Genomic DNA, 27,718 nt, shown 5'->3' on the forward strand with positions numbered 1-27,718 from the left:
ATCTATAAAAATCATGACATCTTTGGGGGGGGGGGGTAAGGCAGGGTCTCAACAGGGACCAAAGTTTTTCGTAGGAATATATAATAGAAATTTGAATCAACACTTTGTCAGAAAGCTTTCACAGAAGTTTCATCTGTTTTGGCCCAGTGGTTCTTGAGAAGAAGATATTTTAAGACACCTACCTTATTTGTGATTTTTCTTGATTATCTTCCCTTTCAATAGGCCCTGGACCTTCATTTGAACAAATTTGATTCCCCTATACCCAAGGGTACTCTTTGCGATGTTTGGTTGAAATTGGCCCAGTGGTTCAGGGGAAGATGAAATTGTGAAAGATTATGATGACGACAAAGGACAAATTTTGATCAGAAAAGCTCACTTGAGCCTTCTGCTCAGGTGAGCAAAAAGCAAGACATCCACCCCACCCTTCTCCAGTTGTGTCCCTGACCATCCCTAAATGTCCTTGATGATGTCCTTGAATTATTAAACATAGGTAATCAAAGAATGTTATATTTGTGTTTAAGTAAGGCAACGTCCCACATTAAACTAATAATCCATAGTGTGCATCCCTAGATGCAACATTAAAGCAATTTTGGTCTGATAGGACTTGCAGTTACTTGAGAATGGACTGGTTCTAAATAATTTAGACTCTTCACTCATCATGAAAATAGACTTTAAATTCAGCATCTGAAGCAAGTTTGAGTGTTCATCCCTTGATGCATCATTTGGTCTAAGTTGGACTTGTAGTTACACTGGAATGAGTCTGCTCCAAAAACTTTATCCTGTTCACTCATCTGTAAAATGCAGCTCAAATCCAGCATCTGAAGCAACTCCCTTGATGCATCATCCATGCAAGTTTGGTTCAGGTAGGCCTTATCATTGTTATCATTCGCAGTTTATTTACTTCCCACACCATATACTGTAAACCAACTATTATTCGCATCATCTTTTATTCGCGATTTGTTAGTTTCAAATCAATCTGTGTTGATTAATTTCCGCGACTGAGGAAATATCCTCTACAAAATATTTGGTTCACAGCGATTAATATTCGCGAGTTAAGTAGGTCCCGAAAATCGCTGATATATCTTGCTCGGGAATAAAAGTTGGTTTACAGTATACATGTATATATTAAAACTGAGTTTATCTGTGTCACATTAACATCTTTTACACATCACGGTATCCAAAAAAATATATGCTCTAATTCAAACAGTAAGCATAATTAATGTTGACTTGGAATTGATTTTAGTGTCAATCCCTATAAGAGTACACATATCTATTACTGGCACAGCTTCTGGTTATAACAACACACAATACAGAAGTTTCGAAAGGTAGAATTACCGGTATTACTTGTTTTGTTTTTACATTCATCCAATCTAACTACTGTAATAACGATAGAACAATAAATTTGATATCAGTTTTTATTTATGAAAGCTTCAATATTTTATACCAAATTATAAATATATTAACAATAAATAATAACATTAACAAAGTAGTTCATTAATATAAATACAAAAAAACAAATGTTGGTCCTCTGAAATAAAATCTGAATATCAGATACAAAATCTGAAAGAGTAAAGCTCACATGAATGCCAATGAAGAGAATGATTTAATCTGACTAGTGATGCCCTTAATGTGCATAGACTGCCTATTAGCTGTAACATTTCAAATGAAATGCATCCTATTTCAGCAACAATGACATAAATTAATTAGTACAAATATATATACAGAATTTAATGATGCATTAAAAGTTTTCCCTAAAATTCATCAAATTCATGTTTGCAATGCCTTGGTAATTTAGTCAAATTTTTCACTGAATCAATTGATCAAGATGCTACAAATTGTGTGCTAATATTGCAAGTTACTACCTCTGTGGTCTTCTGTCCAAGACATTTAAAAACTTCAGGATCTCTTGTGGAATACCAAGTATACCTTTATAGAAAGTTTACTAGAGCTTATTACCTGTAAGTAATCTTTTAACATTCAAAAACAAAATGAGATTCAATTTTCTGGTTACTGACAATACATCCCACAATAACATAAATATATGTATATTACAACCATATTTCCATTTGAACTTTACAGTTCAAAGTGAACACAATGCTACGTAACCATTTTTGGTTACAGTACTAAGGGGAAAGTTTTCATTGCCACAAGATCAAAATAAACATGTTACATTATTTTCTACCCGAAAATATCTTATAAAAGCAACTATTATTAAAAAGAAAGTGTGTAAATTTCCTATGTTACAATCTCAAGTTTAAAATAAGCTTTTACAAGAAAAATTAAAACAAATCATATATTAACATTGCTGATTGCAGTAAATGTATAAATATCAAATGAACACAATTAAAATGGGAACAAAAAGCAAAGGTTGTATTTTGGCTTACAAAAGTTAAAATAATCAAGATAAGTATGCTGTATGAAAAAAGGTACCATACAATATGATGATGCATGTAAAGTGACAAGAGTACAAAAAAACCATACATATGATGTAAATGTAATAGCAAAATATGGCTAATGTAACCAGATAGTTGCTAGACATCTGTCTTTTATAAATGATTGTACTTCCCCTTGTTGTCATTCCAACAACAATACCATTGCTATGACCATGATACCACTGCCATTGAGAATACCAAAGCAATTGCTATGAGAATGATACCATTGCTATAAAAATAATGTCATTGCTATTACTATGACAATGATATCACAGCTATAGCTATTACAATGATACCCTTGCTTTAGCTATAACAATACCATTGTTATTTCTGTAAGACTTAGCCATTGAGTGTCAACAATCACTGTCTTTCCGCAGCAATTCTTCCTTATCCTTGTTAATTCGTTTTAGGAGGAACTTAGTATCCATCTTCTCCTGAAAAATATATATCATTTTTTTAAAAAGAGGCCAAAGTGTCTTAATAGTCACCTGAGTATAATATAACCCTGTAAAGGATCAATTGTATGATAACACAAAATAAACTTAAGCTTCAAAACAAGAGAAATGGGATGATAAGGGATCAATAAAATAGTTAATATGGCAATCAGAAACATTTTAGAAACTTGCCTGTATATGCCAATGCTATCTACACTCTATCACAAATTGTAACAAGACAATTGTTGTTCTTTCACATAAAACACAGTATTCACATAGTAAACCCAGCACAATCCCCATATCATTAGACTCCCCTGGTCTTTGAATAATATTTTACATACATATATCAGGGTTGGGGTCAATTACTTTAAAATGTAATTAAATACTTTCATGACAAATACATTGAAAATTTTGTTAATTACTCACAATTACATTGATTTATACAAATGTAATTAATTACTCTCATATATAAGGTATTTTTGTTTGATTTTTATTCATCTATTATTTACAAGTCAACCAAGATAATCAAACACTATGAGAGTACTTTCTTTATTGAAAAAAATCTTGTATAATTCTTCATTCAATTTACTTATCAATTATATTATTGGCAGAGATTAATTTGCACAGGTGAATGACAAAGGGGGAATAACTTCTCTTAAAGCACAGTAAAAATTTCCATACATGATCATGACAGAGCTCCACCCGATCTCAAGAACCCCGATTCAGGGCCATGAATTTCACAATGTAAAAGCACTCTTGCTCATCACAACCATGCACTTTGATTTCTGCTAAATATCAAGGAGCAGAGAAAAAGATTTTCAAAGGAATAATAATGCATTTTCACTATATGATCAATAAAGCCCCTCCCTGACACCAGAACTCCTGACCAAGGGGCCATGAATTTCACAATTTTGGAAGAGGCATCCTTGCTCATCATATCTATGCACTTAGTTTATCTGTTTAATACCCAGGAGCAGAGAGGATTACTTAACTATATGATCAATCGAGCCCTGTCCTGACACCAGAACCCCTGACCTTGGGGCCATGAATTTCACTATTTTGGTCTCAATGCTTATTTTAATCATGCCAACTTTGACTGCTTGAAGTCTAGGAGTAGAGGAAGATTTTTAAAGATTGCATTTATTTTGATGATTTTAAACCCATCTCCCAGAGAGGCAGGGACCATGAAATTCACAATCTTTGTTCCCCTTCACTCAAAGACATGATAGATGCTATATGCCAAAATTGGTTGAAATAAATTCAGCAGTTTTGGAGAAGAAGCTGAAAGTGTTAACACACAATAGTCGACAGGCAAGAACAATAACAATAACCTGAGTGACTGTTGTGACCTAAAAAGTGGAAAAATGATATAACAGTATACTGTATGTGTACTTATTAAAGTGAGATTCATATTTTAGCAGCTTTCGTGCAGACAATGATGTGCTAATTCATGAATACTGCTAAGACTTCATTAATAGATACAAGGCGTGGATGTATGTAGCTATAATTCATGATTATACAAATACATAACCCAATACCCAGTGATTGTGCAAAATTTTAAATACATCAATTTCTGTATACATACAGTAGTTCCTTCTTTATTCTGCTGAATAAAATTTGTAATTTCTAAACACCTTACCATTTTCAGGTCTTCCATTGCTATCTCCTTTTTGGTAGCATATCCACTTCCAATAACCCAGTAATAGTACATAAGTAACCTAAAATAAAATGTATGTCACTCATCAGCTATTTAAAAAAGTTTTGTCAGAACCTCTTATATCAAAACTATCAATTTTAATTTTTATAACATATTTGAATAAAATAATGAAATTAATATATAATATTCAATTTAAAAACTGATCACAAAATCAATAAGGAATAAGATTTACGGTAGACTATTTCTTCGTGTGGAAGGATATTTAGAAGGAAATTCTCAAAAGCTACACATGTGTTTTATTCAACATTTTGCAACTTTAGCCCTCCATATTTATATTCAAATAATTTTTTCATGTTATTGGAATATTCAATGTAGGTTTCAAGTAAATTTTAGATCAAATTTTACACATTTAATCAATATGCTTTGTCAAAAATTCAAGATCAATTGAACAAGTCAAGAAAAAATTACAATATTTTTCACCTATTACACTGTATTTTGACCCATATCTCAATATTTATAGCACTGATCCCAACTTTTACCCCCCCCCCCCCCCCCCTTTTGGGGTGTAGGGTTAGCTACAACAGTGGATCAAAGATTTACAAAAGAATTTATAGGAAAATTAAAAAAAAAAAAAAACTTTTCAAGATTAGCAGATTCTTCCAAGTTGTGAATTCTGTATCTTTTTCAAATTAATATGGACCCTGGGGTAAGGATGGGGCTAAAATCTGGGATCTAATTTTCTTATGCATGTAAACAGGGAGAAAAAAATCGTTAAAAAATCTTCTCCAGAACAACAAGGACGTATTAATCATATTCATATTGAAGCATCCCCATGTTAAGACAAGCTTCTTTAAGGTATAACTCCTTGGGGCTTGGGTAGGCCTCAATATAGTGCTGAAATTTTTTGTGGGAATACATGTAAAAAGGGAATTTTTTTTTTTTGAAATTCTGATGAAGATCAGTAGAGTCAGAATGATTCAAGTGAGCATAAAATGATCAGATTAAGTGGCAAAATCCATTAGCAGTAAAGCAGGTGGTCAGGACTATCAGTGTATCAAGAAAACCCAACTTAAAGTCCAAACTGTGATCAAGACCAAGACTGGAGAACTTGAACACGTGTCCAGTAAAAGTGACTGAAAAGTAAGTACCCAGTACAACTGACAGGACAAATGCCCAGTAAAAGTGACAGGACAAGTGCACAGTACATATCAAGTACAAGTACCCAGTACATGTACAATCAGTGTCAATTTATTGCAATAAATGTCTCACTCACATCAAAAGAATAAGGAGAGGAACCACGAAGATACCAGTCCCAATAAAGAAGAACACAGTCTGGGGTACTTTATCCCAGGAGTACACATTGTTTACTAAGCTGTAATACATCCTGTAGGAGTCATCACCATACAACCGAAAAGGGCCACAACTCTGGCTTGGCTGAATTCTGAAATGGATAATACAAAAAGTTAAAATTAATCATTACACAGTAAGACTTGGTAGTACATCTATATTAATTTTAATACATATCACAGCCAAATAGTAAAAATTTATGACCTACTTCCCAATCACATATCCTACAGGAATAACAGCACACATAAAAGACAGCAACAAGACTTTCATGAAAAGTGATGTGGACTTTGAGGTCTTGTACGGCCGGGACTCAGGGCGGCAGTTCTTAAAAAGATCAACCTACAAACAGAATGTAATACTTTTAGTCTTTTTATTTCTGGATTTGATAATCATTTCGGACTTTTGATTTTCTAGTTCATATATACCGTTTTGTTGAATATTGTAAAAATGCCTTACCTTTTTGACAAAAAAGACAATGACATTATGTAGTAGAGTAATGGCTGGAATCAGTGGACAAAACAATAAACCAAACCTAAAATGAAGCAAAGCCTGTATACATATATTGTACATGTATTGCTTCACTGACACTGTACTGTAAAACATACATGCACATATATAGGGACAGAATTTTTTTGTAGCAGTCCCCTTACACCCCTCCAGTTATTCAGGACACTTGACTAAGATGTCATTACCTTCAGTAAAGATTATTCAACATGGGAACCAATACTCTACATTACAGAGCAATCTGTAGCAAATTTAGAGCACATTTTCAAACAAAGGCAATGGAACAATTATAAACTTAGCATTTATAAGTCACCTAAACCAAACTAACACAAAAAGTGGTAAAATAATTCAGAAAAAGGTACAGTTATAAGCTTGAACACCATTTACGACAATGACATTGTTTTAACATCCCATGATTGTTACCTTGGTTGGAAATCAAAACTCATCTTCATGCACACCCTAAGTTTCTATTCAGTTGTAAACTTATAGCTTATACCATATATGATTATTATTTTCAACAATAAAGGTCTCCTTAACCTCAGAAGCTTCTCTTAGAGAAAAATTATATTGAAGTCTGAAATCAATTCACTTGAGGATTACAAAGATTTGACATGGTTTGTGACATATACCAGTACATCTAGACAGACAGGAAAATATCAAGACACCTCCCATTTTTTTTTTTTTTGCTAAAAATTTTGTTGATACTCACCAACACAGATTCTGAGCATAAATAATATCAACAACACTCTTTGGCAAATCAAACTCTTGGGGACCAATAAACTTCACAATTTTTGAGCGGTCCCTGTATTTTGTATTCATATATCTGAAATAAGTTTTAATGAATATTATTTATCACTTTTTCTGTGAAAATAAAGAGCACTACAGAAAGTAGTGTTTAAAAAGAGGGGTTTCATTCTGTATTATACAAGTATATTCCCCTTGTAAATTACTGCTTTTATATCAATTTTAAAGAGCAGAAAAAAGAATGAATGATGGCAAATTTTGAGCTGTTTTGAGTTTCAACAATCACTTCAGAATTTTCAATTCTGTTATTTTTCACAGATACTTTGCAAGCTTACCTCCTGGGGCTGTGCCAGAGTAGTACCACCAGTATAACAATAACGATATCTATCAGCAAGAGCTTATAAACCTGCTGTCCAACATAGGTCTCCCAACACTAGTAAAAAATTGAAGAAAACTATACAGAAATCTCAGCTTTGTGTCATTTTCAAAATAAAAAGTCCAAAAAAAAAATTCTTATGCATATACATGTAGTTGAATAATGTATCTGATTGAAATTTTACATACATGATAGTTGCAGTAGCGTACCGGTACTAGCTCTCTGGGATAGATAATTTAGACAGTTGTACAAATTATCTATCCCAGAGAGCCACAGCACTGCAGTCAGAATATCCACAGATGGAAAATTTTATTTTGGATGGCAGGGGTTACACACATACCCTAACTGAGTTTGGGTCATCATCATCTGTCCATCGAATGTTCCCACAAATTTTCTGTTTATTATCTTCCAACAGCAACTTATGGTACAGCATTACCATCAATGCTACTGGAGAGGCTAATCGGAGAAGGATACTCCTAAAATAAGATTTAAAGAGGGATACTCCTTAAATAAGATTTAAAGGAGGATACTCCTAAAATAAGATTTAAAGAGGGATACTCCTAAAACAAGATTTAAAGAGGGATACTCCTAAAACAAGATTTAAAGGAAGATACTCCTAAAATAATATCTAAAGAGGGATACTCCTAAAATCCAATTTAAAAAGGGATACTCCTAAAATAAGATTAAAGGAGGAATTAGTTTAATTCGAATTAGTTTACTGCGCATTAAATTACTTCGCATGAGCTCCGTGTGAACGCTAAGCGAAGCTAATTCGAATTAAATTTTGACGCATGCGTAAGTGCAGAATTAAGTCACAGGCCACATGTCGGTGGTCATAGGTATTTGTGCTATTTTTGAGTGGAAAACAAAGGGAAATTATGATAATCACTAAAATGTGTACAGACACTATGACATTATGTCAAATCAGTGGTCAAATGTATCTGCTCATCACAGTGTGACGTGATTCGCAAACTGACGTCATAATAGCTTTACTGAATAGCCTTATTGTAGAAATAAAAATTTAATTCGCATTAGTTTACTTCACATTAGTTGTCGTGTGAACGCAATTTAATTCGCATTAGTATAATTCGCATTAGTTTAATTCGCATTAGTTTACTTCGCATTAATTTACTGCGAATTAAACTCTCCGTGTGAACAGGGCATTAGATTTCCAAAATAAGACATGTGAAGAATTTACATGTGGACTCCTAAATAAAATTTACATGTAAAGAGGACACTCCTAAAATAAGATTTAAAGCATACTGCTAAAATCAGTTTAAAGAAAGATACTACTAAAATATGATTTAAAGAAGGATACTCCTAAAATACGATTTAAAGAATGATACTCTTAAATCACAATTTTAAAGAAGGATACTCCTATAACAGGATTTAAAGAAGGATACTCCTAAAATTAAAGAAGGATACTCCTATAATAAGATTTTAAAAAGGATACTCCTTAAATACAATTTAAAGACAAATACTCCTTAAATAAGATTTAAAGAAGGATATTCCTAAAATACAATTTAAAGAAGGATTTAAAATTTGATTTAAAGATGGATACTCCTTACATAAGATTTGAAGAAGTATACTCCTTTTAAAATAAGATTACTATGTTAAGAGTTTACATGTGGACTCCAAAAATAATATTTACATGTAAAGAAGTGTACTCCTAAAAATAAGATTCATATTTATAGAAGCAAACTCCAAAAATATAATTTACAGTCATTCCTAACATAAAATGTAAACAATATCATAAAAATAACCCAGTGAAACATATCATTTTCTTCAACGAGTTCATTCAAGAATCTACAACTGCATGCACAAAACATCAAACTACTTCAATTCTATAGTAAAAATACTACATATGGCAGCAGACACATTACTGTAGAACACCACATTTTCGTAACACCTTATTTTTTCAATATAGTTATTTGTATTTATATGAAAAAAATATTTTTCACAAATATATGAGAATGAAATTTTAGTGAGCAGATGGTCTTGAATAATTACACAATAATAAATTTCTTACAAATAAAAAGTGAATTACAGGTCTAAATTTAATAGACACTTTTCCTTTGGAACCATGCATATTCTTATTATGTATTTACTAGGGATGGCAATTTGCAATCGGTTAACCAGTAACTTGGTCGGAATAATGGTAATCGGTTGGAAAATCTGTAAAGGGTTAGTTGAACAAAATTAGAATATGATTAAATTTGAATGAAATTTCCTTAAAATTCAATTTTCAAAAAACCTCTGAACTTTATTAAGTTAGCAAAGTCACACATCTATTTAATTAGTGCTCTCTGGAAGGAGATTAAAGGGTTAATTAGTCAGTTTGGAAGTATTAATTACTGTTTCAACACCCTGTCATTACAAAGCCAGTCCTGTATTTCTTTAATGATATTAGTTATATCACTGTTGATTACTCCATTATAACGTGTATCTTACCACCTATATCCTTTCCAGGTATCTATCAAATTATATTATTTAACAAACTGTAAATTAAGTGAACTGAGTGACATCTGGTCTGAAAAAATATAAATAATATCTCTGATGTCTCAGGCATATTCTTGGTTTTCTTGCTTTTTCTCTACCTATTTGAAATTGAAATAAAATGTATATGGTGTTCTTATCAAACATAAACAAAATATTACTAGTGTCTCTTTTAGTTTTCTTGTGTACATGAATCAAGCTTACCTGAAAACATGTCCAAAAAATGAGCATTTTGATATGATTAACAGGTTAATTTGTTGGAAAGTCTTGTGGTTAACCAATTGGCAATTCTGTATTCGATTACCATCCCTAGTACTGACACAAATTTTTATCCTGATGCCAATTAATATATTAAAAAACTGTTACCTTTACTCAGCCTGAGAAACCATTCAAACAGACATAATTTGCGAATTCCTTTTCAATTTGTAATCGAGTAAACCTTACTTTCTACAAGATGCAGATATCAATAAGTTATTTTAAAAATAATATATTCTCTCCAGTACATGTATTTTATAAAAATTGTTTACCTAAAGAGTGTAATTTTAATTTGAAATTCATGTGTGTATTCTTCAAATATCACAAGCTTCTGAAAGACTCGAGGCACAACCAAATTCAGCAAATTAATCGTCAGATGAGGAACAAACTGGAAGAAGAGGTTATGAGCAGCACTGGACCCTTTTCCATCACTTTTCTAAAGGAAAAAAATTATATTTGTAAAACCGATACTTTTGGAGACAACTAACTTTTGTGAATCAATCTGCCCCCTAGTAATTGTCTCTAATTTTCTCCACAATGCTACATGCTAATCTATACAGTAGGGATTAGGGATGTGCAATTTTATCAGTTTACCAGTATATTGTAATTTTTTATTTTGTGCGATACTTTTAATAACAATTACCAGAAGTGTAAAAATGTTGTAAAACAATGGCATTATAGCATTCAAACATGCTTTATTTATATATACATGTAAATAAAAATGAAAGAAAGTCAAGTTATATTAATGGATATTAATTTAATATCATAATAAAAAGTATTAAGTGGAAAAATATCATGATAATACTGTTGATATTCCTGGAAAAAATCCTGATATACCAGGTACAATGATACGAAAATTTTGACGATACCCATCCCTACTATACAGAGTGTTGAATCTCTATGATTCATACACTGATATACTGGTATATCTAAATTTTATTCTTTCTCAAATTTTCATGATGTAAAAGTGGAGTTAGAAAAACTTACAAAAATAGAGAAAAAAAAATGTCTGAAGGGACAATTAATAAATGTTCCCCTGTATAACTAGAAGAATGAAAAGAATTTAATATCTACACTTATTTAAAAAAACCCAGAGGTATCAAACTTAATTGTAAGTGCAACACTTAAGAGAAGTGTTTAGCTTAAAATCTAAAAATCAGAAGGAAGTACTTTGTTGCTACTTAAGCTTATATCAAAACTTATAACACACAGTGTGTAAAAGCTTAATATATTTGTACATCTATCATCTTAGCTGTGGTGAGTCCAATCAGAGCGAGTGATCCACACAGAAGAATGACAACCAGGATATTGATGACAATCCTCATCCCCCACACTTCTAACCAGTCTACCCATGTCCGAAGACCGAGGCGCTTTGTTCGTTCCTGATCTGCAAGGTCAGCCTAAAACAAACTATAGCTATCAAACAACAACTGTAGCTATCAAACAACATGGTAAATTTTTTTATAAATAGTATTATTAAATAAAACAATCAATGGCTCTGATTCTGTTTTTTATGATATTTTTACTTTTATGTACTATTTGTCCTTGAATCTGAATTACAGCACAGTAATTCCACAAAAGTAGCACCCACCACTAAGGCGACTCCAATGACATTCCTTTTATGACTAGCTGCCTTGCTCTCTTTAATGCAGTAGTCCCATCCACCAAACACTTTATTGGTAAACTGTGCCACTGACTTCTCTACACCATGGGATGCTTTCATGTTTTTGGCTGAACTGAAATTTGAATCCATAATGTACATCTATCATTATATTCAAAGCATAAAAATAAATCCAAGATGTCTGTCCATCTGTTTGTCACAAATAAATGATGCCAGGGCCATAACTCTAGAACCCCCTCTCTGGAATGACTAAAATTTAGTACATTTTTACTCAAGGCTTAAGAGAGTACAAAGATCCTGACTTAGGTCAATTTCTATAAGACATTGAAACTAGTTTTTGGGTCATAAAACCCTGAATTAGAAACATTTGAACATTTAGTATGTTGATGCTTGTGACCTTATGATATGTCATATATTGACACAAAGTCATATTTTGAATGTCAAGGGCAGTATGATGTAAAGTTGACTCATTCAAACCTTAAAGGTAAAGGTCATGTTGTTCAAATCATAAAATGATGGTCAGGGAGTATCACTGTGGTGGAGGGGGGCAAAAATTATGCAGTATTTGATGACACTAGTTCTTACTTTTTGATGATAAGAATGAAACTGAGGAGAAGGCTGAAGAAGACGCTGCAAAGGTAGGCTACTCCTACATTATACACCACTTCCTGACCATCCTCTGTGTGTGTCCTGTTTTTGTATGCGCCATAGAACATGATCGAGCTCTCCATAAAACCCTGGAGAAAGCAAGCAACAACACAAACTCTATAATTATTAAAGAATTGTTACACATCAATGTCTTCTTGCACAGTACTTGTCAGTATTTTCAATATACTCCACCACAAAAAAGTAGCAGTACAAACAGAATTAGAATGTGCAAGCGAAATGACACAGTTATTTCCCCATTATTTTAAAATATATTTTGACTCCAGAAATTTACTTTGGAATTTTTGCGTAATAGAAAAACAAAGCTGTGGTTAAGTTGAAACTGTCAATCTTCGTAGCTTAGAGTACATGTTGCTGATGCTTACCGTGCCTTGAATGAGATCCAGAAATATTGTAGCCTTTGAATGTGTAGGCCCATGTATTTTGTCTGTATGTGTAATATACTGCTGGGAGCAGTTCACTGTTCTCATTATCATTCTATAATCCTCACTGGTTATATTGAGCTCTGGAGAAGAAAGATTCCTCACATAATCATCAAAACTTGACGAATTCATGGCAGCATAAGGAATCACTAGGATTGTAAACATGATGACCATGATGTAAAAATTCAGGAACATCAGCCATTTCACAAAACGAAAGTAGGTCATGATTGCCATTCCATATCGACCTGTAGTAAAAACATACTGTACATGTAGTCATATTTTAGTGTCTTTTTAAACAGCATTAACATTTTGTTGATGAAATATGAATTAGAAATTACAAAGAAAATATCCGTCCGAGTTTTTTTTAATTTGATAACATTAATAAACTACCGGTATATGAGAGATAAGTTCTTGGTATTTACCCTCGATTTGTCTAAGAGTTCCGTGGAACAAGGTCACAGACTGACGAATATCCTTGAATCTCATCCTCCACTTGTGCCATTTCTTGGAAACAAAAGCAAATACTATTTAATTTGTATGTATTGAAAAAAAACCTCCGTTAAAGAATTAAATAAAATACATTTATTAATAAATACATTTTATATTTTTCTATTAATCAAAATTTAAGGCAATTCATTGATATATTGAAAAGTATGTAAGAATATTAATTCTGAAACAATGAAAGTTCACACCAGTAAAAATTAAAGATAGATAATTTAAAAAAAAAACATAGAAAGCTTGATACAGAACATGCATTTAAAATAATTAATGTGGTAAAAAATTGTGGCAACTTGTCTTTTTCAACAACATAGTATGTGGTATCAAAGTACTTGTTAACGTAGGATGCATGCATTAGATGATAACACTTTATTTAAACATGTTAAACAGGAAAAACTCACTTCTTGATGTTTATATGCACTGCCTTAACTAATAAAAAGTTATTCATGTATGTTGTAATGTGCATGGACAGTAATTACTAACTGATTAATTATTACACGAACTTGTCAGAAAACATTAAGCTATAAATTATTAATAGCCAGTGGGTATACTTATTACTTGACTTATGATCCAGAATTAAATGTTTCTTCCAGCTGGCTAATTTGATTCCTACACTTTTATTACAAAAAACAAGTTTTGAATGATCTGAATTCAGTTCTATACATTATAGATGTCCTATCTGCTGATGATCTTTTTTTTAAAGTGTAATTTGCAGTATTAGAACGAACTATACCCACCCTCGCTTGTATTTCTATTCTCTCCAAAGTTGACACTCTACAAAAAAATTTAAACAGACTGTCAAATCAAACTGACCTAAGCACGCAATGTCAGTCATAAAATACAATTCTCTGACACTGTATCTCCAAATTTATCAGTAGCTTTGTGGGTGATTTAAACTTTTACATTTCACAGAAATTATTGTTTCATAGTGTGAAATAGGAATGCAAGCAGGCTAGCTGTCAATTTTTCTGCCAATTATTCACTTATAAAACTTCATAAATTTGGTTAATACATGTATTAATTAAAAAGTCAAACAGATATATCATGTACATTATTCTTTAAAACAACAACCTTAATTTTAGATAAAATATATGGTTAATTCTGGTTCATTGCACATCAAGTAAGATACTAAGAAAAACTTTTTTTCCTACAGGTACTTACTTGACTGCCCTTGCCACATTTCTAAAAGACACTCTATTCCTGTTTTTCAGATCTTCATATCTCTCCCAGAAAGGCCGAGGTCTGACATATCGACCCTCACTGACCCTATGTAAGTCCCTCCTTCTGTCCTTGATAGACCTGGATGATGTGAACCTCCTGATCCGGACACTTGGAAGCTTACTCCGGATGTCACCCTGTAGATCCTGCTCCAAATCATGATCGTTCAGTAGCAGGGTCACTACTTTGGATCTATGATTCTTATGAAGTCGAGGATTCTTCCTCAATCTTACAATAACTCCCGTGTCTGTCTGACACCGTCCTCGAAATCCTAAACGACGATTCATTTCAGACAATCACAAAAATTCATGTTCTCATTACAGACACAAATGTCAATATAAAAAACACATCATGAATAATTCAAGGTGAATTTGGTGTTGACCCACGCGTGTAACCTTGCCATAAAACGTGAACTATCTATAACTGTTAATCATACTTGAGTGTATCTAATGACCACTTAATAATAAGTCACTGATTTCGCACATGAATCACAACAACAAAAAATACATACTCCTTCCAGTGCACATACACTACTGTCATGAAATTGTATCAAAATAATCCCCTGAATGGAGAGCTAAGAGGAAAGTTAACTCTGGTCAAGGACCACTACCGGTAATTATTTTGTCATGGAAAGATGATCTCTTTATAAGAACATCATTGTATTAAATGTCCCCAGGTTATGTTGTTTACATCAGTTTATAGAGGAGAAATTAGCAGCATTATCTTCACAGTGACTGTCCTAGCTTACATATATACAATGGGGATTCATAAAAAGAAAGGCAAGTGTTAAATACATGTTATATCAATAGTATTTGAATCAACAAATACCCTCTAAAAAACAGGAAGAATTTAACCATAAAACTTTTGTACTGAAATCTTTAAAAACCGTATATATGTATATAGTCTGCCTTCAGAAAGTTGAATATACTGGTACTGTACAATTTGTTGTTCATAATTGATTTTATAATGCATTCATACAGTACGGACTGTATGAAACTGTATTCCTGAAACATTTACTGAGATTATGTGTATGTAATTTTTTAAAATAAATTGAAAAAAAAAATTAGTTACAACGCAGACTGTCCATTGGCTGTATGTAAAATACCTGTTTACAGAAACATAATTTTCTCACTTATCATATCACTTCCTTTTTATTTTAGTAGGCTATAAGACTATAATATGTGTCATTATTTTTGTAGGCTTTACGACTTATATGTCAATCAAAATCTCTTTTATTTTTTATTTTCAAATTGTCTTTTCTGCTCAAGACAATAAATTACATGTATCCTTGAAAGAAATAAACCTAAGAATTCTTAGTTTTTAAAAGTACACATTCCTCTAGATGCAGAAATGACCAAAATAAAAAAAAAAATACAGAAAAGATGGATAGGGTACAGACAAGGTATGCATCTGATGACATAAAATTCACTAAATTCTTACTGCAGTCTCCTCCCAGGTAATCTATCTCATTCACAATAGAGTTACCTGACACTTTCTAATAAAATTAAATGAAATTTTTTTTTCAATTCTTTCTTTTATATATATCTATTTACACCCCTGTCTATTTCACTGTTGGATACGTTTACTTGTGCATCATTAATGACAACAACTTGTTTACAAATTTAAGCATTGTCTACTTGTTGAGGACAATATGTAGCTCTCTAGACCAAACACTTTCTTCATTATATCACATAACAGAGAGAATTATCGCAACATGATGCCACAACAATTTCTGCATCTGACAAAGAAATTATGAAAAGAATGTACTAAATGCATCCACACATTCTATCATAGAAGCAGCGGTAATATAATCCTCCTGGTTAGGGGGATTAAACTGTTACCTGGTGTGACATTCACTCCTCGCATTATCTTAATATTTAAAAAAAAAAACAACTTCCGTTTGTTAGAACTTCTTATGTAATATGAGATCAAATTGTTGCAATACAAGGCTTTCACTGGCATATGAATCTCAAAGAAACCCTTAATTGTAGCCCTTTCTTGGTTCCCAAAGGCTGACATATGTTTTTGAATAATATTGTACTACATGCCAACTGCATGATTTTTAAACTTATACATGATTTTAATATCATTACCTGGTACATATATAATAGTCACATGATGGATCTTGATTAGAGAAGATTTTTTGTGATTTTAAATGAAAATAATTTAATTCTGGTTGTAATGCACCATTTGATTGGATTTATGATATTGAATGACAGACTTGTTTTCAGCTTAGTTTTTTGTTGCTAAAATTGTCTGAAAAAATAGGTAGTTTATCCCATCCTTATGCACTTTGAAATTTGATTCATTGTTTTATAAAATAATTTAAAAATAAAGTAAGAAACTAGATGATAGAACATTATGATATGTACATAGGACATAATAAATTTTAGTAATTTTCGAAATAAAAAAAAAAATGAATAGATTTTTTCAGGTCAAGATCCTTCTTCTACTTATGTTATTTTATACATGTTGGTTTTAGACAAAGAAAAAGTAATTTTTAGAAAGTTTTATAGATGACATAAAAATGAAAGAGACCAGCAATCTGATTACTGAACAGAATAGTTAACTAGAGTTTTATATATTAAGTAATATTACTCTTATCCAATAGAGCAAAGTCAGTTTTGCAATTCAAATAAATTACTGTTGGAAAAAATCTTGTTGTAGCATCAGGAACTAAGCGGACACTCACAGACTAAGTGCCCCTTCCCTGTCTGCAACTCTATCCTGTAAAAATTCAGTGATTAGGATAGCTTACAAATAAACAAACTCCACAGTTCATAGACTTACTGCAGAGAATGTTTTTATCAGAATATTTATTTCAATAGTTAACAACTTACATGGGCCTCAATGGGCTCATCTTCTTTGAGTGAGTAATTTTTTTTTTGTATGGCAAATTATTTAAATTACACTCTCCTCTCTGAATACTTTTGACTCTTGGTCACAAAATTACACCATGATGGATCTGGACAACAGGGAGTAGACTAATTAGTTCAAATCCAAATTGAAAAATTTTCAACATAACAGATTTAAATCTCATTTTGGAAATGAAATGACAGTGCTTGAAACATTAGAGATCTCATCAACTGAATGCTGATAAGGTTAAGTCTAAACTATAGGGACTGATGACTTGCAACCTACATTGTTAATGTTTTGCATCTTTTCAAATTTTACTTATTTCATGATCCAAAATGAGTTTTTCTAATTTTTCTATTTTTGTTATATAGTACAAGTATTATAATTTCATATATAGCAAGAAATTAGTACTGACTTAATTGTAACCAGTAATACAGTGTAACCTTGAAAAAAAAATCCTCTTGGGATTATGATTATATCTGTTACTGTTGTAACTGAATGGAACCAAAGGAATAACTTGAAACCAGTGTAACCTCAGAAACAAGACCCTCCTAGGGGTTAAGATGATCTGTAACCATTGTAACAGATTTATCAATGGAATAAAGTTGTAACCAGTGTAACCTAAATAAAACAACATTCATGACTGGGTTTAAAATGATCTTCATTGTAACTGAATGTAGGTTAAAGTCAGCACTAATTTTTTGCCATATCTATAAATTTACATGCATGTGTATTTGCAGGGTTGTCCGTAAGAATTGAAATAGCAGGGGACATTAAAAAAGAAGAAGAGGTTTGGTGTTCCTCCTCTAATAGGGGATTGAGGGGGAATACCAGAATAATCAGGGACTTATGTCATTAAAGACAGGGACCCCCCCCCCCCCCCGGGTCTTAGGGACAATCCTAATTTGTGTACTTTATATACACATCTGAGTATGCATGTGTATACATCATGTAGATCTATAATATCTGGAAAAAAATTATCTCAATATTTATATAACACACCTGATTCTGCTTCAAGACCCTTAAAAAATTAACAGAGCATTAATGTTATAATAAGGTTTAACACTTTTTTTAATTCCTATGCCTCTCGGCCTTTTTGTGTCCAGTGTCGTGTGGTTTGTTTATTTACAAATTCAGAAAAAGTTGCCTATGGGGTCAAATGAAATATATGCCTAACTCATGATCATAATCACTATACATAGTGACTTATATTCATTTTGCCTAGTAATTTCCCCCATAAACCCCACCCCCAAAAAGTTACATAATGAATCGCCCTAAATGACAGACGAAAAGTAAACACACCAGTGGTGGATCCAAATGTTTTCCTCCAAATTATCAAAGCACCAATATTACATTAACATAAAAATTGAAATTCATACCTTCCAACTGCGTTATATCATCCAGTAATGGTCTTTCACTTTCCTGATCTGCAACAGGTCCAGGAAGCTCCACTCTAACGATGTCTTCGTCTTCACCCTCTTCTTTGGAAGCCATTCGAAATCTAAGTGCCAAAACCTCTCCGTACTCGAAGACAATCCGGAAACAAGTGAGTCACAACATGCATCATCACTTCCACATACCTATGTGGTCAAAATATTCAATTACACGATAATTAAACAACACATAAAACCTCCATTCGCTGATGCACACATAATCACGTTCAAAGTTGGACAAATGCCACTGTAAATTAGTTGAAGGCGTACATGTAAATCTTAAAATGCTAATTCTGCTCTCTTCCATACTTTTCGACCTACTCCAAAACTATATATATATACTGGGTTGAATTTCGAGGTGCCCAGAATTTTTCAATTTGACAAATGGCCATGAAGGAACACGTACCCCCAAAATCATAAAAATCATAACAGAGTAAATTCCTAAGGATTGCTCCTGTATCTATAGTTCAAAGTACTGAACAAATAGACACTGCACTCTTACTTGTAGTTAAAGTTTGCCACGTTTCCAAGTCTTTCTCTTTTTTTTCTTTATAAACACAATTATTTTGTTTAAAACATGTTACTTTTGTATCCAAGAGTAATAACAAAATAAATCAGTAGGTGTTTTTTTTTTTGATTTAATGGAGATTTTCTTTTTATTCCAGTTCAAATAAGAAAATAAATATTAAATAAATTAAATAAAATAACAAGAGGCCCAAGGGCCTTAACGGTCACCTGATTACAACAATTTCGAGGATCCATAAACTGATAAATGAAGCTTTGTTGCCCAATAGCATGAAAAATAGTACGATTAAGATCAACAAAATAAATGATCTTGTATCTTTCGAGCTGTCCCCCATTTATCAATATTGCCTTGCAGACTTTTAACAAAATGTCTATATGTATATTATTACCTCTTACATTGGCCTCACTTGGCCATTGAAGAACATTTAAGAACATAAGTTATTTTTGTTTCATTTTTATTCATCTATTATTTCCAAGTCTACCTGATTATTAAAACGATGAAAGTACTTTTTGTACAATAAATGTTCTTGCATAATTCTCTTATTCTATTAACCTTTCAAATACATTATCTACAGTGATTAATTATCAAAAGTGAATGGCAAAGGGGAATAACTTCACTCAATAGAATACAAATTGCCAGGACCATAACACTTGACTAAATGGCCCAGATGTTCAAAATTCTGGTAAAAATACCCTTGCTTATTAAAACTTTTACTCTGTTTGCTTCTAATACGCCCAGGAGCAGAGGAGATTTTCGAAGAAATAATGCATTTTCACTATTTAACATAGCCCTACACTAACCCTAACACCAGAACCCATGACCTTGAGTCATGAAAATTTACAGATTTGGAAGAGGTACCCTTATCATCATAACTATGCAATTGTTTGAAAATTTTCAAAGAATTCACACATTTTCTCTATATAATCAAATAGAGCCCCCCCCCCCTTCAGAGAAACAACAGAGCCCCTGGGACCACAAGTTTTAGAAATTTTGTAAAAGCATCCTTGCTCATCATAAGAATACACTTGTTTATTTGCTTTATAGCCAGGAGTAGAAAAAATATTTTGAAAGAAATTATGTATTTTCACTATATAATCAATAGAGTCCCCCCCCCCCCTTCACCAGAACCCCTGACCCCGGGGGCCATGAAATTCATGATTTTGAAAGAGGCAGCCATGCTCATCATAACAATATACTTAGTTAGTTTATTTCGTACCCAGAAGCAGAGTAGAAGATTTTCAAAGATTTAATGCATTTTCACTATACAATTAATAGAGCTCCGCCCTTACGCCAGAACCCCTAACCCAGGGGCCATGGAATTCATGATTTTGAAAGAGGCAGCTATGCTCAATTTTGGTAGAGGGCTCAATGCTTATTACAATCATGCCAACAGTTTGACTGCTTGATGTCCAGGAGTAAAGAAGAAGATTTTTAAAAATTGCATCAATTTTGGTGGTTTTAGCACCACCCCTCAGGCCCCAGGGGGGCAGGGACCATGAAATTCAAAAATTTTGTCCCCCTTCACCCATAGATGCTATATGCCAAAATTGGTTGAAATTGGTTGAGCAGTTTCAGAGAAGAAGCTGAAAATGTTTAAATGTTAACGCACGACGGACGAATGACTACGGACGACGCACGACGACGGACAAAAACAGATAGCAATAGGTCACCTGCAAGCCTCGCCCTCTATCACGTTTTCTTACCCTCGCCCAAATATCGCTTATATTTCAAGACAGTCTCCGTGTATTTTGTTTATCCTGCAACACATTTTTACAGGACCTCCAAAACGAGCTTTTACAACCGATTTAGGTACATCTCTGCAGTTGAAACTAAGACGCCATGGCGTAAACATTGCAATATTCATGACGTCACAATGCTTTTAGAACATCGGAATACATACACGAGGCTTTATTAGGGCATTGACCGAATAAAGCTTTGGTTTATTAGGTTACCTTTATTAGGTCAATATACAAGGGGTAGTTGCAGGATAAAATAGCGGAGGCAGTGAGCAGTTGGCAACAAACAGTTGCAGTGGAAGTAAGCGGCTTGCAATAAGCAACTGGCTGTCGTATATAGTCCTGCATGGGTAAGTTAATACTAAGACACCAGTCATTTCAAGATTTGTCTCGAATACATCTAGGTTTGATTGCAAACCGTTGGAAGTGCTCAATTAATTAATTGTATATTGTCCCATTTGAGAATTTTTTCACTCATATACGAGAGTCGTCACCATATGCCAGTGAAGGGCTTCAGTACTATACTTGATACTCAGGGCCATTGAGCAGTTAACTGGTGAAGCTAGGTTACTTTAGGATCAGATAGTAAAAATCGAAAATCGCTAAAATTCAATTTTTATTATAATCGGTGAATTTAAACACACAACACAAAACCACACTATCCTGAAACCGAGCCGAATATGAATTGGATACTGTCTTGCATAACTTTTAAGTTTTGTTTTGTTTTTTAGCCTGTCAGATAATTTTGGGAAGTTGGTTCCCCACTTTTGGTCAGTGTAAGTTGTTGTTGTTGTTGTTTTTAAAAAAAAATTTTTTTTTGCTTGTCAGATTTTTTTGGGAAGTCCCCCCCCCCCCCCCACCGCCCACTTTTGAAACCGTTGCAGCCTGCATGTTGTACATTATGTACATATATAAAAGTGTATTTTTTCTTACTCTTGTCACATCACCATATAAAGGTAATCATTGCCAGATATATAAATAAGAGTGTTATCCATGTCTCTGATCATTATATATAATTTCTTATGACAACTTATCACCTGATTTCTATGCCGGCCCGTGCACTCGACTGTGGATTGTATTTATTATTACGAACATTTAGAAAATTTAAATATTCACAGATCACAAAATTACATTCACTGATTTATTACTACTGTGACACAAAACATTTCCTTTTTTGGCAAATGTATCGATGCAGGAAGTAAACCACTTTACGAACGAATTATCCAAGGTACAAAAGTGAAAGTAGGAAGTTCCATTCATTCCTATTTTGGATTGGGAGTCCCAGGTTTCTGTTTATATCTTCATCTTGGCATTTGCTGATTTGACAATATTATTTACAGTTTGAATATCCGATCAGAGTTGCTTTAAAAAAATCGGGACAAACTCTTAAGAGGAAGCGGACAAAGGTATCTCAGTAATTCGAATTTGGTTTTTAACTTTATTTATATAATAGAGAATATGTTGTGGTTATACATACAGATCGAGTGTGAGGATGTTGCTAACCCTTCATAGGCATAATAGAATAGGCATTGATAATGTTATACCATGTGGATTAATTTGGGGAAATCCCAATGAGATAAGAAAAATCTTAAAAATAATTTTCCCGTAGATCAATGAATTAGATCTATTTGTTTCAGAATATTTATGACATAAATAGAATGCTTCCTAAAAGTCATATGGACAACTGCTGACTCTCGAGAAATGAAAAAATAAGGTAAGTTTTCGGGTTTTTATACTTATGCAAGTTTATCAGAATCAAATGATAATAAAAAAAATCTCATTCTTTATAAACCATTAAATTTTATTTGGGGTAAATTTCTTTGCAATTCCATGTTTGACAGAGTAGGATGCAGCAAGAGACAAAGTCAGCCGTCACCCTAAATTCAGATCTAGATGTGGATGGTGATATTTCAACAAAACAGCCAGCTGTACAGAATCTGATACCAAATCAAAAAGGCCATATTGTCCTATCACTTTTTCCTGACTTTCAAATTGGGAACAATTCAATGGATCCTCGGAGTTATCTGACCCCATCGCAGGGTTCTATGTCTATAGAGAGCAAACGCCGAGAACAGATGATGGCAGATCTTTGGTCACACAGTCATGGTGTGTCACAAAACCAGTTCCTTTCTGTGGTTCGAGAGTTAAAGAAAACCAAAACAGCTATGAAAGAATTACAGCAGAAGTTGGCAGATTACAAAAATGCTAGTTTTGTAGGTTTTCTTAATTTCTTTTCTTTTCCTTTTTTTGATAAATAAGTAATAGAAACTTTATCTTAAAATTTACTTTAAATTTGCTCTTGCTGACATTTTATGTAAATATATGAATACATAAGATATTTTTAGTTTTAGATATTCTTTGAAATATTACAATTATTTTCCACAATTTATTAAGGAAGAAATATACATTTTGTCATATTCAAAAATAAGGAAGGCAATACTGTTTAAATAAAATATAATAGATGCAGTAAGGAAAAACCAAATTTCAATTATTTCATGTTTTCCTGAATTGCACAGGGTGACAAGCAATCAGAAGCGACCAGTTTTCTGGAAGAAAGAGTGAAGGCACAACAGAGTGAAATACGGGATCTAAAACAGAGAATTGAGAATCTTCAGGTTCACAAGAAACATATGAAAAATGATATAGAAGGAATCTCTGTGGCTCCCGCCTCCAATTCCTTGGAATTCTCTAGAAATAGCAGGGAAAATAGTTTCTCAAAGGTAAAAATTAAACTTTCATCAATAGCTTTTATCTTAATCATATACATGTAGTAAGAAGTTCTGAAATTTGAATCCAAGAGGTGGACAGGGAAAAGAAAAATGCATTTAGAGTAATTGTATCTATGATTGTATTTTATAATCAGAACAAGAAAGGGTACCTTAAACTGGATCAGATATTAAATTTTATGAGGAGGAAATATAAAAGTTTGTTTTAACACTATGAAGAATATACAGTAGGGCTGGGACAATATATCAAGATATCAATAATATTGATTGAATGTGAGGATGATACGCATATCGATACATATATGAAGAAATATCAAAATATCGCAAAAGAAATTCTGACTTATGTTTTTCTTTGTTTACTTAACATTTTGGGTTAAATATATAAAAATAAATATGCAAAATATAAATATGAAATAATAAACACCACTTGTGTAAATAATTTTGTTTTACAACAGATATATACAACCTCTTTGAATAAATTATTCTTATTTGTAAATAATTGTTTTGTTCATTTCAATACAAAAAAAATTTATAACTAATTCAACATATTGTGATACATATCGTATCGTGGCTCAATTATTGTGATACCTATAGATATCCAGGGGAAAATACTTAAAGAATAAGGGGTTGGGAGTTCCAAATCACTTCGACATATCCATGGTATTCGAGATATCAGTGTTGGAGATACCAAAGTTCAACTGTATGTATATTCATATTTTAGGCAAATCCCTTAAAGATTTACCTATAATTAAAATAATTTTTAAAAAAGATTAGATCTAAGTGAACATGTTCTAATTATAAAAAATAAAAAGGACTAAAACAGTTTCCAGTGCTTCATATCCCTTGCATGCAGGTCTAGTAAAAGGACCCTGTCCCAATTGAAAATTGACTCCCCCCCCCCCCCCCCTCAAAAAAAAAAGGTAAAAATTCCCAAATGACAAGCAGATTTAATTTTCAGCCTTTTTTTTTTTAATCAACAATATTAAATTCTGATACTCTAAAAAAAATTTGCATTGAGGATAAGCCTCAATATTATTGTCTTTATTTGAATATTTCCAACCTTTTTGATTTAAATTTCACAATTGAAAAAGTACAGGACCCTGTACCAGAAAGAGTCATATGAGCCCTGACATCTGAATAGTATATTGTTGTAGACGAATATCAAGTCTACTGCTGTGTACGAGTCACAATCTGGTAATCCAAGAGTTGTATAAACTTTGATGTGAATGATCCTAACTTAAGTTAGTGTTCTTTGTCTTGTTTAGGAGGACAATGAAGTCAGTCGGAGGGAAAAACAGCTTCAAGATGAAATCCATAACTGGAAACAGAAAGTAGAACACATGAAGAGGGAAAATGCTGTAAGTTTACACTGGAGAAGTACATGTATCTAAAGTTGTCCTAGTTTTGATGTTTGCAATGCATTTTCTTAACAAATAAAAGAAATATGTTTAATATTAATTTTAATTTTAGGAGATGAAAGAAAATTATGCAAGGTTAGAGAAAAGACTGGAGTGTGAGAAATTTTCCTCCATTCAGAAATGGTCTGAACTTTCAACAGAGAATGCAAAGTTCAGAAAAGAACTTAATATAGCAGAGGAAGACAGGAAAGTTTTCTTGGAACAGGTGAGGCATTAAGAGGCACTTTTATCTTCAAACACTTTTAATCTAATTCAAATCAGATTTAGACTACCATTAATTGAGCAAAAATTATTATTCCATTTTTTAAAATATTTAGCTGCATACAGGGAAAATCTCTTTCCCCATTTTATTTTCACCCCTTTTGTCCTTGTCTTTAGTGGGCAAATTAAAAATGGGGTAAATTTCTTCAATTCAAACAGACAGCATTATCTTTTTTTTTTTTTTTGAACAAATCTGTATTTAGACATATTTAAAAATGAAACTGAATCTATTGCAAGTGTAAGACCCCCCCCCCCCCAATAAAAAGCAAACATGAAGCAGAAATAACCCATTTATATGTATTCATCTTAATGGATTAAAACATCCCTATACTTCATATCATTTTTTTAGATAAGAGTTTAATGTAGAAAATCTTTTTTAGTCACAATTTATTTGATTTATATTTTCATCCAACAAAAATAGCCTAATAAAAGTAGTTTTGTAGGTGGACCAATTATTAATCCAGGTTAATGAAAAAGATCGAAGACTGCAGAAAATGCAAGAAAGTGTAAGTACATGAAGTTACATGTATATAGATTAAAGGGGCATGGACACAGTTGTGTTGCTATTTTGTTTACAATTTCTAATTTTATTTGAAAAATAGCTTCAGTTTAATGACTTGAATTTACATGAAAATTCTTTTAATATTCAATGACACCGGCATTCTTCATAACTTAACACTAAACACCTGCGTTTGTAAACAGTGGCACAATTAAGCTCTGTTATTGTCATAATATTAGTTTACGTTTAACTGGGTGTGTTCGATTTGCTTACATTGCTCACATTACTCGCCACAAACTGATGACACTGGTGTGTTAGTTTTGCTTTCTTACCTTTCTTTTTTGACTTTTCTTGATTACACTTTTAATATCTTTTATTAACATACTACAGATTTCCCACTATCCTTGAATATTAAGGACAAATTTTAGATTATGAAAGTGCAAGGATGTAATACAATCAAGCATGCCAGAAATTCATAGTTTTTATAATTTTTAGATAAAAGAAGTATCTGAAAAGGGTTTCAATATTATATCAGTCTGGAATGCTTTTGCAATATGTAAGTCATGAAATTCCACTGAAAATTTTAAAGGTTATGCAATTCGCATCTGTGTCCATGCTCCTTTAAAAAAGAATTGACAATATATACAGTACCTGGAAATGAATTCATCAGAGACATGTCATGGATTAACTCTACAATTCTTTGTTTCAGTATGAACAAGCAATACAAGACAGAAATGTATACGAACAAAGAATAGCAGAAATGAAAGCTCGTCAAGTAGAGGAGACCAACCCTTTATACCCTCGTGCTGGGAAGGTGGTACATCGTAATTATCATGAAGAAGGGTCTAGAACTCACAGTACAGTGCAGGACTTACACGAGGCACTAAATAAAGTGAAGAGACAACCGAGCCATAATCCCCGAACGTACAGGTGTGATAGGTGTTATGAAGAATTCACATTGGAAAAAGACCATTTGGAACATATTCAGAAATGTTATGATTAAATCTCACTTTATGTAGTTGAAAAATCAAATAATTCTTTTGTTGTGTCCTGAATGATTTATTACAAAGATTATTTTTCTTATATGAATATATTTTTAGTCACGTTTGCTTTTTTAAGATTTCAATTGTGAGAATGTTCCACTTAATATAAGAGATGTCAGAAATATATAAAACAATAAATATAGGAATTTTGTGATTTTATATTTAGTGACCAGACAATTTATTCCTGATAGATTTAATACATTTAAAAAAAAAATTCCTCTTGATGTTCATAGAACCTTGGAATATTTTTTCTTCACTGTTATTATTATTTGTCAAGCACATTCTATTTTCAGAGATCATCACACTGCAATCTTAATTACCTTAATGTGGATTTAAGACACTGTCATGTTTTGACAACAATTATTAAAGTCGTTAGTGTCTCAGTCATTAGCAGCGCTTTGGTTTTTTTTTTATAGCCAGGGACGTCATGATTGAAAATCTTAGTTCAAATTAGTTCAATCAAATATAGCATGGTCTCTTTTATTACTTAGCAAAAATGCTTCCATCTCCTTAAGTCTAGGAATATTTTAAACAAACAGGCAATTCTAAA

At 32.4% G+C, this 27,718-nt stretch overlaps 2 protein-coding genes across 3 annotated transcripts; one reads left to right on the forward strand and one right to left on the reverse strand.

Moving 5' to 3' along the window:
* Positions 1 to 2,316: 2,316 nt before the first annotated feature.
* Positions 2,317 to 19,035, reverse strand: LOC133199495 (transmembrane channel-like protein 7). The gene is made up of 17 exons (XM_061335302.1): positions 18,906 to 19,035; positions 14,614 to 14,941; positions 14,190 to 14,226; positions 13,377 to 13,458; positions 12,898 to 13,199; positions 12,452 to 12,603; positions 11,837 to 11,981; positions 11,484 to 11,645; positions 10,518 to 10,681; positions 7,835 to 7,970; positions 7,454 to 7,551; positions 7,084 to 7,197; positions 6,327 to 6,402; positions 6,079 to 6,209; positions 5,797 to 5,964; positions 4,506 to 4,584; positions 2,317 to 2,866 (listed from the first exon to the last, which is right to left on the reverse strand). The coding sequence occupies exons 1-17, from the start codon at positions 19,018 to 19,020 to the stop codon at positions 2,786 to 2,788; spliced, it is 2,370 nt and encodes a 789-aa protein (XP_061191286.1). The 5' UTR covers positions 19,021 to 19,035; the 3' UTR covers positions 2,317 to 2,785.
* A 3,455-nt stretch (positions 19,036 to 22,490) lies between these two features.
* On the forward strand, positions 22,491 to 27,556 carry LOC133199341 (cingulin-like). Of its 2 annotated transcripts, none has more exons than XM_061335148.1 (8): positions 22,491 to 22,627; positions 22,859 to 22,935; positions 23,063 to 23,434; positions 23,738 to 23,941; positions 25,213 to 25,305; positions 25,418 to 25,570; positions 26,070 to 26,132; positions 26,835 to 27,556. In XM_061335148.1, the coding sequence occupies exons 3-8, from the start codon at positions 23,069 to 23,071 to the stop codon at positions 27,126 to 27,128; spliced, it is 1,173 nt and encodes a 390-aa protein (XP_061191132.1). In that variant the 5' UTR covers positions 22,491 to 22,627; positions 22,859 to 22,935; positions 23,063 to 23,068; the 3' UTR covers positions 27,129 to 27,556. The 2 variants fall into 2 exon arrangements, with proteins under 2 accessions (XP_061191132.1, XP_061191133.1); XM_061335149.1 differs by having other exon boundaries at positions 23,068 to 23,434.
* The last annotated feature ends 162 nt before the right edge of the window (positions 27,557 to 27,718 follow it).

The sequence above is a fragment of the Saccostrea echinata genome, unplaced genomic scaffold (genome assembly GCF_033153115.1).
Source record: "Saccostrea echinata isolate AGI-Se365-2 ecotype Australia unplaced genomic scaffold, CSIRO_AGI_Sech_v1 ptg000034l, whole genome shotgun sequence".
Taxonomy (NCBI): domain Eukaryota; kingdom Metazoa; phylum Mollusca; class Bivalvia; order Ostreida; family Ostreidae; genus Saccostrea; species Saccostrea echinata.

What these genes read in the sequence shown, in the direction of transcription:
- LOC133199341 (XM_061335148.1), top strand. Translation starts at nt 23,069, where the DNA reads ATGCAGCAAGAGACAAAGTCAGCCGTCACCCTAAATTCAGATCTAGAT. An exon ending in ATTACAAAAATGCTAGTTTT is followed by an intron (nt 23,435 to 23,737) that starts GTAGGTTTTCTT and finishes TGAATTGCACAG; the next exon opens with GGTGACAAGCAATCAGAAGC. An exon ending in TGCAGAAAATGCAAGAAAGT is followed by an intron (nt 26,133 to 26,834) that starts GTAAGTACATGA and finishes TCTTTGTTTCAG; the next exon opens with TATGAACAAGCAATACAAGA.
- LOC133199495 (XM_061335302.1), bottom strand. Translation starts at nt 19,020, where the DNA reads ATGGCTTCCAAAGAAGAGGGTGAAGACGAAGACATCGTTAGAGTGGAG. An exon ending in CCTCTCCTTATTCTTTTGAT is followed by an intron (nt 4,585 to 5,796) that starts GTGAGTGAGACA and finishes ATTTTATTTTAG; the next exon opens with GTTACTTATGTACTATTACT. An exon ending in CAATGGAAGACCTGAAAATG is followed by an intron (nt 2,867 to 4,505) that starts GTAAGGTGTTTA and finishes TATATTTTTCAG; the next exon opens with GAGAAGATGGATACTAAGTT.